The 17,103-nt window shown below is 36.6% G+C and overlaps 1 protein-coding gene across 1 annotated transcript; it reads left to right on the plus strand.

The window, feature by feature from the left end:
- Window positions 1–13,772: 13,772 nt before the first annotated feature.
- On the plus strand, window positions 13,773–15,785 carry LOC113755858 (polygalacturonase-like). The gene is made up of 4 exons (XM_027299724.1): window positions 13,773–14,201; window positions 14,615–14,904; window positions 15,005–15,233; window positions 15,346–15,785. The coding sequence occupies exons 1-4, from the start codon at window positions 13,773–13,775 to the stop codon at window positions 15,562–15,564; spliced, it is 1,167 nt and encodes a 388-aa protein (XP_027155525.1). The 3' UTR covers window positions 15,565–15,785.
- Window positions 15,786–17,103: the final 1,318 nt, after the last annotated feature.

The raw sequence follows: 17,103 nt of genomic DNA on the forward strand, positions 1-17,103 counted from the left end.
TACGTACGTTATGTCTTGCTTTAAGCTGCCCAGATCACTCTACAAAGAAATTAGCACCATGATGTCCAATTTCTGGTGGGGTGGATCCGAGGGAAGGAACAACATGCACTGGATCTCTTGGAACAAAATGGTAGTACATAAGAACATAGGCGGCCTGGGGTTCAAGGATCTGGAAGCTTTCAACAAAGCACTCTTGGGTAAGCAGTTATGGAGAATATTAACCAGCCCAAATCTTCTGGTCAGCAAGGTCTTAAAATCCAAGTATTTCCCTCAGGAATCCATTCTACAATGCACCCTCCCTAAAAATGCATCATGGATTTGGCAAGGATTGCTGGGAGCAAGGAGCTTAATAGAGGAAGGCCTGATTAGGAGGATTGGAAATGGTAGGAACACGAAAATCTGGGACCACAAATGGTTACCAGAGACACCTACGGGGAAGCTTTCAACATGCAGAACAAGTAACTGTGAGTTAAAGATGGTTGATGAGCTAATCTGCCAGCAGAGATGGAACAGGAATGTGATCTTCAGATATTTCAATAAAGAAGACGCTGAGCAGATTCTCCGTATCCCTCTAAGCTTATCAGGGAGGGAAGATAGCTTCTACTGGAAACCAAAAGCTGGAGGGGAATACACAGTCGACTCAGGATACAAACTGTTGATGGAAAAAAGCATGAGCAGAAGAAGGAGCAACCAGGAGGGAGCTGGAACAAGCATCTCAGAAGGAAGTCAGCAAATGGTTCAGATGTGGAATACTTTATGGAAGCTCAACATCAAGCATAAAATCAAGCACTTCATCTGGAAGTGCATTAAACGAGCAGTACCAGTCAGGGAGGCAGTGAGAAAGCGAACAGGAATAGGGGACCCTATTTGCTCAACCTGTGGTGAGGCTCCAGAAACCATAGAACATATGTTACTCAACTGTCCACATGCACTGGAAGTATGGAAATCAGCCCCCATTCAGTGGGATGGAGCAAATGATCAAAGGGGTGATTTTAAGAGATGGTGGATGAGAATTACAGAAGCAAGAGCTAGACAGGAAGGTAAGGAGCATATTGGCCTGACAGCAAATATATTATGGCAGGTATGGAAAGATAGGAACAAGAGGGAATATGAGAACTCAATTAGATTAGCTCCATTGAGATTAGTAGAACGGGCGCACAAAGAATGGATGGAACAAGGGATTGAACGTCAGCAGGGGGATAAAAAGAGTACAGAAGAAACAGTTCATACCAATGTTCTCCAAGGACAGAGCAATGGAAATGAAGGGGCCTTAATCATACAAGTGGCAACAGTAAAGAAACAAGGGCAAAACGCTTTTGGCATAGGAGTCACAGCAAAGAATGCGGCAAACACTAAAATTGCAGATTGGATGCTGACAGAGAGAAGTTTGGGGAGCAACATCTTAGATGCAGCTCTGGCAGTAAAATTGGTTCTATGCAAAGCTGTACAGCAGTAGTGGAGGGAGATACGTCTCAATTTCTGCAACAAAGAACTATGGAAACAACTAACACAGCAACGGCCAACAGATAGTAAGATGGCTACATTGCTGGAGGATATTCTAAGTCTGAAGAGACTGTTTTGCATGTGCTCTTTTGGTCTGGAAAGTGAGGAAAATATGTTAGACAGTAGAATACTGAGTGTGGATGCTTTAAGCATAATTGTGGATGAGGAAAGAAATTTCCTCAGTGTTCGCTGAACACTTTTTGTGCAGTTACTTCGAGCCGTTGCTCGTACATGTAATATGGTTTTTAGTTAATGAAATTTCCTATCGTTTCGACAAAAAAAAAAAAAAAACATAGCATCCTACAGTTCATTCTTTCAACCAAATTACCCCTTATATTCATTCATTATTTTCATTAACAAAAATAGTCAACGGTGCCTACATTTCAAATTCGCAAGATTGCAAAAAAGGAAACATTTGCTTACAAAACAAGACGTACACCATAACAATTCCACAGAAGAATTCGAAAAGTTTCAGCAACTTTGCCTGACGAAAGAGATATCTCACGTCAAATATGATGGCTAACATGATTGAGTCATGCAACAGTCATTGTGATTCTGTGATCAACAAGTCCAATGGACAGAAATATATGTTTTGTGGTTATGACGTAGTAACTTATTAGGTTGGTCAATGAACCAATGAGTCTATTAGCCTTGGCCTACTTAATAAACAATAAAAAAGGCAAACATAATAAGCATGAAAGATAAAATAGCATCGAAATGGATATGGTATTTGAACTGCATTAATAATTCATCTATGCAAATTGAGAAGTCAATGTTATTATCGATATCTTAATTTTGAACAACTTAGATTAAATGACAAACACCCCTCCCCCAAAGATTCTTCAACAATCTTAGCATATTTTAAAATTTAAATCTGCCAATTGTGCAAAGAGCAAGTGAAGTCAAAAGCCAAATTTTTTTAAAGAATACGCCACTACACCAAAACAAATCTAATTGCCTATTTAGTCCCCTGAGTTAGAAATTTTTGCCATCCACACCTCTGTAGTCTATACTGATTGGACGCTTGAAATTTTAAATTGGATTTTACAATCCGTGAAATGCTACAATCTACTGTTTTTGTTTCTTTCCTAATCCGTGATGTTGCCTCCAGTCAACCCGTCTCATAAATCAAGCGTATGTAGTTCTTAAACCTCTTGATTTATTCCATGTTCATTCAAAAGTTCCATCCTCCCTTTTACCCTTTTTCATTCTAAGTTGTAAAAAACGTCTGTTTCGTCAATCATGTATTTTCCCTTTTTAGTGTTTTTTTCACTCTCTCGTTTCTTTTTATAGTTTCTTATTAGAAGATCAAGAAGCTAGGAAATACTTTAAGACATTTGTATATTGGAATGCTATATAGGTCAAGACATTTGTGGGGTACGTGTGTATCATAGATGGTCTCCTACAAAATTCTACATGCACTATGTTCCTCAATTCTTGTTCGTGGTTGATAAATGTGTATTTTGTGTGTTTTAAGTATATTTTATTATTTAGTTTTGGAGTCTATTATTCTTTTTTATAGTTACATTTTTATGTGTTCAAATGGTGAAAACTTCATGTTTTTGTAAGTTTTAATGATTCAATCATCAAATGGTTTAATTCTATATAAATAGGGCCTTTGTTGAACTTGTTTAATGACTTTGAAAGGTTAGAAACACTACCAAAATGTAGTCTTCATTAGTTTTTTTTTTAATTCATTAGTATAGTATAGTTAGTTTAGTTTATCCATCTTGTACTTGTAGTTAAATTTGTTTTAAGTTCTTCCACTCGGTGGTGAAGCAGCGGAGGTATCGTGCAGCAATTCACATGATTCGAGATTCGCATGGCACTTGGCTTACAGATGATGACTCCATCGGACTGGAAGCAGTGAGGTATTTTGAAGAGTTGTTCTCGGAGGATTCTAGTTTGGATCCCCGATTGTTCCATGTTATTCCTAACTTGAGCTCCGAAATTGATAGTATTTGTCTGGAAAACAAGGTTACGAGTGTGGTCTTTTCTATGGATGGTGATAGTACAGCAGGCCCGGATGGCTTCACAGGAAAATTCTTTACTTTTGCCTGGGAGGTGATAGGTCCTGATGTCTACCCAGCGATTCTAAGTTTCTTTTGTGGAGCAGAACTTCCTTGATTTGTTACGGCCACCTTAATTGTTCTTATTCCAAAGGTCCTAAATCCTCACTCTTTCTCTCAATATCGCCCTATTAGTGTGTGTAACTTTTTGAATAAAATTATTTCTCGAGTTTTGGTATCACGGTTAACTCCGATTTTGCCTCGTATTATCTCTCCTCAGTAAAGTGGGTTTGTGCCGGGTCACAGTATGTCGGATAATTATCTCCTAGCTCAGGAGTTGATATAAGATGTCGGGAAGAAATGCAGGGGTCGGAATGTGGTGGTTAAACTTGACATGGCCAAGGCATATGATAGGATGTCCTGGGTGTTTGTTCTTAAGGTATTGCGTCAATTTGGATTTGGGGAAAGATTTATTGATATGGTGTGGCGATTGCTATCAAACGTGTGGTTTTTGGTGATTGTTAATGGTGTTTCACATGGTTTTTTTAAGTCCTACCGGGGACTTCGGCGGGGAGATCCTCTATCACCGGCGCTTTTTATTATTGGAGTTGAGGTTTTGTCTAGAGGGTTGAATTTGCTTTACTCGCAATCAAATTTTGTGGGATATAAAGTGCCGCGACACTGCCCTGCTATTTCTCACTTGGCTTTTGCAGATGACGTTATAGTGTTTGCCAATGGGTCGGCTTCTTCGCTCAGGAAAATTATGCGAATGCTGGAATTGTATCAATGTGCACCCGGCCAATTGGTGAATACTAGTAAAAGTGATTTTTTGAATCATCCCAGCGTGTCACTGGCTCGAAAAAGCGTCATTGAACGGATTACTAAGTTTTCTAAAAGAGAATTTCCGGTCCATTATTTGGGTTCTCCGTTATTTACTGGTCGGTGCGAGGGAGCGTATTTTGCGGATTTGTGCCAGCACATTGTTGATAAGGTGCTCTCGTGGAAGAACCGCCTTTTATCATCTGGTGGTAAGATCATTTTGATCAAGCACGTGCTGTCGAGCATTCCCCTTCACCTGTTGGCGTCAGCGATACTTCCAAAAAGCTCCTTCCGCATGATTGAACGAGTCTATGCTAATTTCTTGTGGGGAACGAGTAAAGACTCAAATAAGTTTCACTGGATTAGGTGGAGAGATTTATGCTATCCTCCAGAGGAGGGTAGTGTTGGATTTCGGTCGATTTATGACACTTATCGGGTCTTTTCATGCAAACTGTGGTGGAACTTTAGGAATGGTATCTCGTTATGGGCTTTATTCTTGCGGGCCAAATACTGTCACGTTTCTTATCCTTGTCAAGTGTCCATGGTCTCTACTAGTTCTGCAACGTGGTGTCGCATGTTGGATATTAGGGGATTTGCGGAGCTATTCATAACGTGGAGACCTTATAATGGCAATTGTCATTTCTGGTATGATAACTGGACGGGCTCAGGTGCTTTTTACCTTAGAGTGGAGGTGCAGGAACATTTGTCCTTTCAAAATTTTGTAGCTAATGGTGCGTGGAATAGGCGGTTATTGGCTCAAGTCTTACCATTTGATATAGTCCAGGCTGCGATGAAGGTGCCAGTCCCTTATTCTTCGTTGGTGGATAGAATGGTTTGGACGGCTTTATCGTCTGGACATTTCTCAGTATTCTCGGCCTTCCATGAGTTGAGGGAGGCAAAGCCATCCTCTTTCATGTATAGGCAGGTTTGACATCCGCACCTCCCTAAAAAAATTTCCTTCTTTATGATGCGGTTGTTGCGAGGACGGTTACCGTTGGATGATATTTTAACTAAGCTTTTTCTTCACTTACCATCCAAATGTTTTTGCTGTGTGAAGTCTACTGTTGAAACCCGACAGCATGTGTTCATGGATGGTGAGGTAGCAAGGGCAGTTTGGAAGTTTTTCGGATCTCTCTATGGTATTACATTTGGTCATGACCACTTAAGAGTGTATTTGGTGAATTGGTGGTACAAACCCACTAAGTCTGAGAGGTTAAAGTTTGTCTTTCAACTCTTGCCCACTTTTGTGTGTTGGAATTTGTGGAAGGCAAGGAATTCAGCAGTGTTTGAAGGAATTACCAAGGATACCTGATCTATCTGTGGAACAGCTTTTCAAAACTTGAAGGATGCCTACTAGTTGCAATTTGGTGAATTTCAGCAGGTCACGACTTGGCCTCAGTTCTTGGGATTGGTGGAGCGGCGAGCAGAAGTGTTTAGGATTCGTTTGGTTCATTGGCAATCTCCAGTCTTGGGAACGTTTAAGCTGAATATAGATGGGTGTTCTAAAGGAAATCCGGGTCTGAGTGGTGGAGGGGGGATCCTTAGGGATGTTTCGGGGTCCTTTATCTTTGCCTTCGCATGATGCTTTGGCTATGGAACTAGCTTGCAAGCTGAAGCTAAAGCGTTATTTCTTGGGTTGCAACTGTGTGTCCAGAGGAAGATGGTAAGACAGCTGGTTGTTGAATCGGATTCGAGGTTGTTAATACAGATTCTGACAAATAATTCCCAATGCCCGTGGTCAATTAGTGGTGAGGTCGAGCAATGCTCCACACTTTCTAAGGGGAGTATACAATTCAAGCATTGTTACCGACAAGCGAATAAGGTGGCAGATATTCTGGCCAATGTCAAGTGTACCCTGTCTGAGTCGATCTGTTTCTATGAACATCTAAGTAGCCTGCCAGGGGTAGCTAGAGGCGAATATCGTTTGGATAAATTGGCTTACCCATCTATTCGAAGACGTCACGTTAAGTAAGTTTCTTATATTGAGCTTGTATGGATGAGGTCAGGTTTATGCCCCCCTCAGGAACTGCTTTAAAGTAAAAAAATTAGGTCTGGTATCCCAACCCTAGCTCTAGGGGTTGCCAAAAAAAATTTTGGATGAAAAATTAAGGTGCAAAATGGAGATATTGGAACCCATGAAACAAGGGTGACTTCTCTCCTATCACTTTTTCTTTTGTATTTAAGTTCATATTTAGCTATAGTACAGGTATGGTCTTTTCTTTCATTTTATCATATTGCTAAAGTTTAGCCATAACTCTAGACACAAACTTTAGCACAAACTTGTTGCATGGGTTTAGCACAAACTTGTTGCATGGGTTCCAATATTTGTGTCTAGAGTTATGGCTAAACTTTGGCAATATGATAAAATGAAAGAAAAGACCATACCAAGAAATTAGCACAGACTCGTTCCCCACAAGAACTTAGCACAAACTCGTTCAATCATGCGGAAGGAGCCTTTTGGAAGTATCGCTGACGCCAACAGGTGAAGGGGAATGCTCGACAGCACGTGCTTGATCAAAATGATCTTACCACCAGATGATAACAGGCGGTTCTTCCACGAGAGCACCTTATCAACAATGTGCTGGCACAAATCCGCAAAATACGCTCCCTTGCACCGACCAGTAAATAACGGAGAACCCAAATAATGGACCGGAAATTCTCTTTTAGAAAACTTAGTAATCCGTTCAATGACGCTTTTTCGAGCCAGTGACACGCTGGGATGATTCAAAAAATCACTTTTACTAGTATTCACCAATTGGCCGGGTGCACATTGATACAATTCCAGCATTCGCATAATTTTCCTGAGCGAAGAAGCCGACCCATTGGCAAACACTATAACGTCATCTGCAAAAGCCAAGTGAGAAATAGCAGGGCAGTGTCGCGGCACTTTATATCCCACAAAATTTGATTGCGAGTAAAGCAAATTCAACCCTCTAGACAAAACCTCAACTCCAATAATAAAAAGCGCCGGTGATAGAGGATCTCCCCGCCGAAGTCCCCGGTAGGACTTAAAAAAACCATGTGAAACACCATTAACAATCACCAAAAACCACACGTTTGATAGCAATCGCCACACCATATCAATAAATCTTTCCCCAAATCCAAATTGACGCAATACCTTAAGAACAAACACCCAGGACATCCTATCATATGCCTTGGCCATGTCAAGTTTAACCACCACATTCCGACCCCTGCATTTCTTCCCGACATCTTATATCAACTCCTGAGCTAGGAGATAATTATCCGACATACTGTGACCCGGCACAAACCCACTTTACTGAGGAGAGATAATACGAGGCAAAATCGGAGTTAACCGTGATACCAAAACTCGAGAAATAATTTTATTCAAAAAGTTACACACACTAATAGGGCGATATTGAGAGAAAGAGTGAGGATTTAGGACCTTTGGAATAAGAACAATTAAGGTGGCCGTAACAAATCAAGGAAGTTCTGCTCCACAAAAGAAACTTAGAATCGCTGGGTAGACATCAGGACCTATCACCTCCCAGGCAAAAGTAAAGAATTTTCCTGTGAAGCCATCCGGGCCTGCTGTACTATCACCATCCATAGAAAAGACCACACTCGTAACCTTGTTTTCCAGACAAATACTATCAATTTCGGAGCTCAAGTTAGGAATAACATGGAACAATCGGGGATCCAAACTAGAATCCTCCGAGAACAACTCTTCAAAATACCTCACTGCTTCCAGTCCGATGGAGTCATCATCTGTAAGCCAAGTGCCATGCGAATCTCGAATCATGTGAATTGCTGCACGATACCTCCGCTGCTTCACCACCGAGTGGAAGAACTTAAAACAAATTTAACTACAAGTACAAGATGGATAAACTAAACTAACTATACTATACTAATGAATTAAAAAAAAAACTAATGAAGACTACATTTTGGTAGTGTTTCTAACCTTTCAAAGTCATTAAACAAGTTCAACAAAGGCCCTATTTATATAGAATTAAACCATTTGATGATTGAATCATTAAAACTTACAAAAACATGAAGTTTTCACCATTTGAACACATAAAAATGTAACTATAAAAAAGAATAATAGACTCCAAAACTAAATAATAAAATATACTTAAAACACACAAAATACACATTTATCAACCACGAACAAGAATTGAGGAACATAGTGCATGTAGAATTTTGTAGGAGACCATCTATGATACACACGTACCCCACAAATGTCTTGACCTATATAGCATTCCAATATACAAATGTCTTAAAGTATTTCCTAGCTTCTTGATCTTCTAATAAGAAACTATAAAAAGAAACGAGAGAGTGAAAAAAACACTAAAAAGGGAAAATACATGATTGACGAAACAGACGTTTTTTACAACTTAGAATGAAAAAGGGTAAAAGGGAGGATGGAACTTTTGAATGAACATGGAATAAATCAAGAGGTTTAAGAACTACATACGCTTGATTTATGAGACGGGTTGACTGGAGGCAACATCACGGATTAGGAAAGAAACAAAAACAGTAGATTGTAGCATTTCACGGATTGTAAAATCCAATTTAAAATTTCAAGCGTCCAATCAGTATAGACTACAGAGGTGTGGATGGAAAAAATTTCTAACTCAGGGGACTAAATAGGCAATTAGATTTGTTTTGGTGTAGTGGTGTATTCTTTAAAAAAATTTGGCTTTTGACTTCACTTGCTCTTTGCACAATTGGCAGATTTAAATTTTAAAATATGCTAAGATTGTTGAAGAATCTTTGGGGGAGGGGTGTTTGTCATTTAATCTAAGTTGTTCAAAATTAAGATATCGATAATAACATTGACTTCTCAATTTGCATAGATGAATTATTAATGCAGTTCAAATACCATATCCATTTCGATGCTATTTTATCTTTCATGCTTATTATGTTTGCCTTTTTTATTGTTTATTAAGTAGGCCAAGGCTAATAGACTCATTGGTTCATTGACCAACCTAATAAGTTACTACGTCATAACCACAAGACATATATTTCTGTCCATTGGACTTGTTGATCACAGAATCACAATGACTGTTGCATGACTCAATCATGTTAGCCATCATATTTGACGTGAGATATCTCTTTCGTCAGGCAAAGTTGCTGAAACTTTTCGAATTCTTCTGTGGAATTGTTATGGTGTACGTCTTGTTTTGTAAGCAAATGTTTCCTTTTTTGCAATCTTGCGAATTTGAAATGTAGGCACCGTTGACTATTTTTGTTAATGAAAATAATGAATGAATATAAGGGGTAATTTGGTTGAAAGAATGAACTGTAGGATGCTATGTTGTTATCTCTTATTATGGTCTTGGAGGAGTCTTAATTGGAGTAGAATTCTTATTTGACAAAAATGTGGTGGTGTTTTACAAACGCGCACATGATATATTTTATGAAATAAATTAAATGTGAAATGCTAGAAAAATGGAATTAGGAGTGGGAAGGTGCGTGGAGGCTTCTTGTTGAAAACCCCTTCTCAAATTTATATAGATGTAGATATAGATTTCTCCATACTTTTGTATGATACCACATGATCCCCTAAGATTTCAAACTATTCACATCACCCCTCCGTGGTTTTGTATAAAGTGAAAATCTCCATAACATCATTATTTAAATTACCAATATTACCCTTACTTAAATATTATGTCGAATAAGGGTCTAACCACTTTACATAAAATCACAAGAGAATTATGTGGATACAAACAAAATCATAGGGAATTGAGTGAATATCTATGCAAAATCAAACGGGAATTAAGTGAATATTATAATTTCATCGGACGCACATTTGGAGTGCGTCTCGATCAATTACCATAGCTAGAGATGCTTTCTTTCCACTTTCACTTTACATAAAACTACAAGAGACTGTATGGATCCATATTTTAAAATCTTAAAAGAGACATATATTTCTATATGTATTGCAAGGGAGGTTTTAATGAAGGCCTCCTGGATGACTTCCAAATCTCCCATACTTTTTTTTTCTAGATTTTTCATTTATTTTAATACATAAATTCAATTAAAAAGTTTGAAATAGTGTGATTTACAACTAATTCTATGACAATTCAAATTTAAAATTTAAAACTTTCCTTCCCACTTAAAATGATTTATAGTTTGTTTTCAAACTTTAAGCCCTTTTTCCTTCCATAAGCAAAGAAAATAATTTTGGATAATTTGATTAGTTTCATGTTAAAATCATTCACCCCATTACAACTTTATCACTTTGGCCCATTTTATTCCATGATTAATAAGATTGATTTTTCAAATCTAAGAAATAATGTGATTAGTCCCATTTTTTAGTCATTTATACAGTAACATTTTTAACACTGTCCTTCCAGGTATATACATAGATTTGTCAAATATTTAGATAACATGTCCAATTAGAGCCATTCTTTAACCATTTTACCTTTTGCAACTAAATTAATTTTTTTTAGCTTTAAACGTATCCTATTAGATGATGATTCCAACCAATGAAACAAACATTCTGACATACATTGTCACCTAGATAGTTTTTTACATGCGTAAAATTTCATCTGGATAATTTCAAATATAATGCGTACATCAGAAAGTGCACATAAAACAAAATTTTGATATGAATTATAAATTAATAAAGTGGGCATTTAGATGGTTGTTTTTTTTGGAGTGTTTATCAAAAATTTTAAAACAAATATTTGTTTAAACGATTATCTTGGGTGATCATCACAAAAAATAGCAGTATTTCACCAAAGTTATGCCCAATTATTTTTCCTTCATGACTATAATTCTAACTCTTTATTTGAAAAAAAAAACATTTGAAAAGTGAGATAATGAATCCTAAATGATAAAATGAATAGAAGTATTGGAGTATAGGGTCGAAAAAGGTAAAATAAGGTAATGAATCCTAAATAGTAAAAGGAGTATAAAGATAGGAGTACAGGATTGGGGAGAGTAAAGTCAAGGAAACTATAGTTGTGGATTGGCATGAAACTATCAAAATGGATGATTTAAGTGGGTTAAATGGATATAATTTTACGTGATTTTGGTTATCTTACCCATTTACAATCCATTGCAAAATTTTATTTATTTTTTCTCCCATATTCCTTAAGCAACAAAATAATATATCATTGTAAACAACAAAAATAAGAACACATTGCATTAATGAATAAATTTTTACCTAAAAAATTACACAGAAGAACCCATAGTGGTGATCATAAGGAGTTTTAATTTTGTCACTTTACAAGAATCTCAAAATAATTTAGGTATGAATGCAAGAAATCAATTTATACTTAATGAGTTAATTAAAACTTTGAAAGGAGGGAGGGAGGAAGTAGGATAAAATTTAACAAAAATTAAAGAACAAGAAAAGAATGTTAAGTATGCCTTTGCAAAAAGTAGAATATAATTATTGAATTTGTTACTAATGAATTTGAATCTAAGTCTAATTTAATTAGGTCCAAATAGATAGTCCCAATCTATCCATTTAATAGCCACTAATTAATGAGTTTAATTGGGTTACCCATTTAAAATTAATAAAATTGCATACACATACTCATTTGTTGAAGACCAACTTGAAAAATTGGTCATTATTTACAACTATATATGGAGAGTAACAGGATATAAGGTAAATAGGATGCGAAATTGGGTAAGAGATTACATAATTTGATAAAAGCAAGAGTACTAAACTAGTACTCTTTTGATTTTTTTTAACCTTTATTCATGTAACTAATATAAATAAGTCAATTACTACTATTATTATATTAAACGTTAATCCGTGCATTAATTGCACGGGTTGCCATACTAGTATTATCCTATCGTAAAAGAAGAGGTCATTGCAGATTGGTCCATGTATATATGCTCATATATGATAGGCACAGGAGCAGTTTTGAATTAGCGGAAAGAGACGTGCGGGTAATATTCATGAATGCACGTTGGTTGTTTTAAGGGCACCAATGTTTCTTGCAGTTTTTGATAGCATGCGATATAATTTGACCCTTAGACACCTCGTACGGCGAGGTCTAGCAGCCCCTATATTCAAATGCCAGTTGTCTAAATGAGATTAATGCATTTCCAAATAATCATCAATTAATGTTGTTCATCAATATAATTTTGCCTAAAAAAAAAATCATTTCAAAGAACTTTAGTGTTTGTACCATATGATCTTGTGCAACTGCCAATGCAAAAAGGTTTTAGAGATCCTCTTTTGGAAATTCCAAATGCACGCACTATTCAGATATAACATAGTCGTCAAACTTACTGTTGCTTTCAGGTACAGTTTTTAGTGATTTCAGTTAAGAGCACATATTTTGACTTAAAACATTCTGCGGTTCGATTCACCCGCTGGATATATAACTGACCAATGGTTACATATTGCAAAAGGGATAAGAACAACAATCAGTAGTAGGCTTTCATGCATGAACCTGCAAAGTGACAAATCATCTATGGAAAATGACTTGGGTTTTAAGAAAAGCTCCTTCAAATTTCTTGCTCAAAAACAAAATTTTTTTATATAGCTTCTGGCTGGTCAAACAAGGTTTTTTGGATTTGAAATAATTACTAGTGACTAAATACCGTGTATAAATGAAAATAATCCAACTAATTACTAGTAAGTTCAAGTTATAATAAAAATATTTTTGCGTGAATTTGGATTGCGTTTGGATTCAATTGATAAACATTACGGCCATAAAAAAAAAAGAGAGTAAATCTTATATACACTGACAGTGTATACACTATCACCACTGGATTTATGACATGTGTACAAAAGTTGAATTTCAACTTCAAATTTTGCATAGTTGTTATTCATCAAATGCTGACAATATATACACTGCCAGTACAGGAAAGATTAATCCAAAAAAAAAAAATTACCAATTCATAAAAAAACTTTTGACGAGCAAGTAGTTTAGCTTTTCATTACCTTTGTTTCTAAAAAAGGAAGAAAGACAAATAAAGCCTTCTTCCTCAGGAGGATATAGCCTACATTGATCCATGCTACTCTATCCTCAAGAAATTACGAATTGGAATGCTACAGAAGAGCAATTAATGGAAATTTACAGGAATTTCGCTTCCAAAATTACGAAATTTTAGCTAGCCAATTAATGGAAAGCGAACCGTGTGATCACAGAATATTTCTTCCATTTTTGTAATCAGAACTAGTCCTTCCATCTTTCTATGTATGTATAATAAGAACTTCAGCCGATAATTCTCTTCCGTCTTCTTCTTCTTCTTCTTGTCCTTCACGTTTGCTCCTACAGTTTTTGTTAGTTAAAGTTGAACTGCCATTTCTGGCATTGCCTAACACAAGAAATTGAAGTAAACAAATATATATCTATTGGCAGAATGGAGTGATTTGCTCGATCCCTAAATGCACGCCAAGCCTACAAATACCACCCATTGCTTTCCAAGTTTCTCATCCCTCGGATTATTACAGCAAAATCTTAGCCTTTACAGATTCTAGTAGCCACCTCTGATAAGAAAATGAACAGCAAAATGAGATTTCTTGCTGTCCCATTTCTCTTCATTTTCTTCCTCTTGCCATCAGCTGAGAGTGTAACGTACAATGTGCAGAGTTACGGGGCGAAATCTGACGGAAGAAGTGATTCCACGAAATCTTTTCTGAGTGCATGGGCTGCAGCTTGTGCCTCAGTTGAGCCTGCAACAATTTATGTTCCAGGAGGAAGATATTTGGTTGGTGGAGCATCATTTTCGGGCCAAAATTGCAAGAATAATGCTATAACCATTCGCATTGATGGAACCCTTGTTGCTCCATCTGATTATAATGTCCTTGGACATACTGGTAACTGGCTCACGTTTGAAAGAACTAATGGACTTTCGATTTACGGTGGAACTCTTGATGGCCAAGGGACTGGTCTATGGGCTTGCAAAAACTCCGGCAAGAATTGCCCTACAGGAGCAACGGTATGTTGTATAGCCTCCACTGCTTTGTGTTTTTTTTTCTTCTTACAAGAATCGACAACTTTCAAACTACTTTAAAGGGTACAATACTAAAAGCAGCCTCAAGATTCAACTACAGGTGCAAGAGTTTGAGCGCCTGACCTACAACCAAGACTGAGCATATTACTTTAATTCTGTTGTAGTATTTGTCAAGCAAAATAATCCCACAGAAAACTAGTTTAGTATTGTTTTTTATATTAGATCCACGAAAGAGAAAAGTGGCATTTGGAGTTTTACATGATTCCTTAATCAAATGTGTCTTCATTTTCATCCCTTTTTACCAAATACCAAATAGAAAAACCACAATGTGCTTCTGAATTAGAACGTATGACTAATCATTTCCCTTAATTTGTTTCTTGCTTTTTATGCTGCCACAGTCACTGGGATTCTACAATTCAAACAAAGTCTTGGTCAGTGGATTAAGTTCGTTAAACAGTCAAATTTTCCATATCATCCTCGACGGCTGCCAAAACACTAGGCTAGAAGGAGTAAAGATTTCAGCTCCAGAAAACAGCCCAAACACTGATGGAATTCATGTCCAATCATCTTCTGGTGTTGCAATTACTAACTCTCACATTGGCACTGGTGATGATTGCATCTCATTAGGCCCTGGATGTTCCAACATATGGATTGAGAATATCGACTGTGGTCCTGGCCATGGAATAAGGTATCAAAATCGGAAACTTATTAAGAGTCCATTAAAGTTCTTTTCAGTTGCTGTAATTCTGATTTATTTACTCAATACATCGATTTTGTGCTTGTTTCAGTATTGGCAGTTTGGGAAGCAATTTGCAAGAACCAGGAGTTAAAAATGTGACAGTTAAAACTGTTACACTTTCGGGCACACAAAATGGTCTGAGGATAAAAACATGGGCAATGCCTAGCAATGGATTTGTTACTGGAGTTCTGTTTCAGCATGCAGTAATGGTTAATGTCCAAAACCCCATCATTATCGACCAAAATTACTGCCCAAATAGGGCCAAATGTCCTGGTCAGGTATGATCAAAAGGGTTATTATTATTATTATTTATGTTTTGCAAAAACATTTATCTATAAAAAAAGATCAGAAAATGGGAGCTGATAAATGTGTACATTAATTTTTTGGCAGGCCTCAGGTGTGAGGATTAGTGATGTGACATACCAAGATGTACATGGAACATCAGCAACTGAAGTTGCTGTAAATTTTGACTGCAGTAAAAAGTATCCATGCAGCCGTATAATTCTGGAGGATGTCAATCTTTCCTACAAAGATCGACCAGCTACGGCTTCATGTGTCAATGCGGGCGGATCTTCATCCGGTCTAGCTGTGCCCAAAGCCTGTTTGTAGGAGAAAATGCATGAAGTTCCATACAGTATTTAAAATACGTGCAAAATAGTTGCACAAATCTTGTAGAAAATAAGGGCTCACTTAAGAAAGTGAAGCAGTCTAGCTTTTTATAATGGTACTGTCAAAGTGTAAATCTTGCTTGTGCCTGTGGCTGGATTGGCCTTGCGATCAACACATTATTTGATATTAATACAACAAAATATGTTCTTTTGTGGCTTGAACATCTTCTCTCCTTCAGTTATTTGATTTGGTTTATGGAACTTTAAAATCTCTTGGCAAGTAATATGGCTTTAACATCTTCTAATTAATTGTTTATGGAACTTTATCCTTGATATCCTAAACTTTTTTGTTGTGTCAAAGTAATAATGGTCTTCTGGCTTGTCGATCTGTGAAACTCAATCTATTAATTTATCCTTGCATATGCACATAATTGGTTACGACACCTTCACAAATGTTATGTATCTTTGCGTAAAAACTTTATCCTTACTTTAGAAGATCCATAGTTATTTATTCAGGTATAAGAGTAATTTAAAAAAAATAGAGTATTATTATTGGAAGTAGACGGGCAAAAAAAAAAAGAAAAGAAAAGGTTGAAAAGACTTATGTGAATTAAATAGGTTTTAAAGGGAATATATGATATAAAAGTGTGTTACTATGGAAATATTAAAGTTATCTCTATGTTTTTAAAGACTTTTTTTTAAAAAATGGTTCAAAAGTTTATTAGATTCATTTTCACCTTCTCTTTGTTTATTTTTGGCTCATAAAGGTCACTATTTCCAATCCGACATCTTTAATTACGGGTATATCAAAGCTATTAATTGCTTGAACCCTGCATCAAAGGCTGTTTTTTTTTTTTTTTGGTTAAGTTAAAATTTATTCCCAAGCAACAAAATGTAAGTTATCAGAAAATATGGATAGAGCACATCGTGATGAGCAGCAAAGGCAAAAGTATATGACGTGCGCGGGGTATGCATATAACAATAAAGTTCAATCCACAGTCAAGTTTTGAATTTATAATCTCCTAAACTATCCCACACGCGATTTTTCGCAAGTATACGGGTCGTGGATGAGTATAGGGTAATTAGGGTCGAACCCACAGGAAAAACGGACAACTACTAGCACTACTAAAGTTTCTCTATTATTTAGACTACCAACAAATTAAAATCAATAAATCTAAATTACTAATGGGAAAAAAATACAAATGAAAGCTCCCCGGGTAATGGAATCCCTATCTACTCATGCTAGTGCAACTTCTCGACTAATTGAGTACTAAAATCTCGGTTAAGACATGGCGTAATTTCCTTATATACGTGATACCCGCTTTCGCTGGTATACCAACCATACCTATAGTTAATCCATACCTATTTTCGTGATTATGAAATCAACCTTAAGCTTATTTGCTTCTATGAAATTATTACTCCCTCCGTCCCATTGAAAGTGTCATGCTTTCCTTTTTGGTTTGTCCCAAAATTAATGTCACTTGCTATAATTGGCAATAAAACTTTCTCTCATTTCCATCTCATGCCCTTAAATATACCA

Source organism: Coffea eugenioides, unplaced genomic scaffold (assembly GCF_003713205.1).
Source record: "Coffea eugenioides isolate CCC68of unplaced genomic scaffold, Ceug_1.0 ScVebR1_1785;HRSCAF=2705, whole genome shotgun sequence".
Taxonomy (NCBI): Eukaryota; Viridiplantae; Streptophyta; class Magnoliopsida; order Gentianales; family Rubiaceae; genus Coffea; species Coffea eugenioides.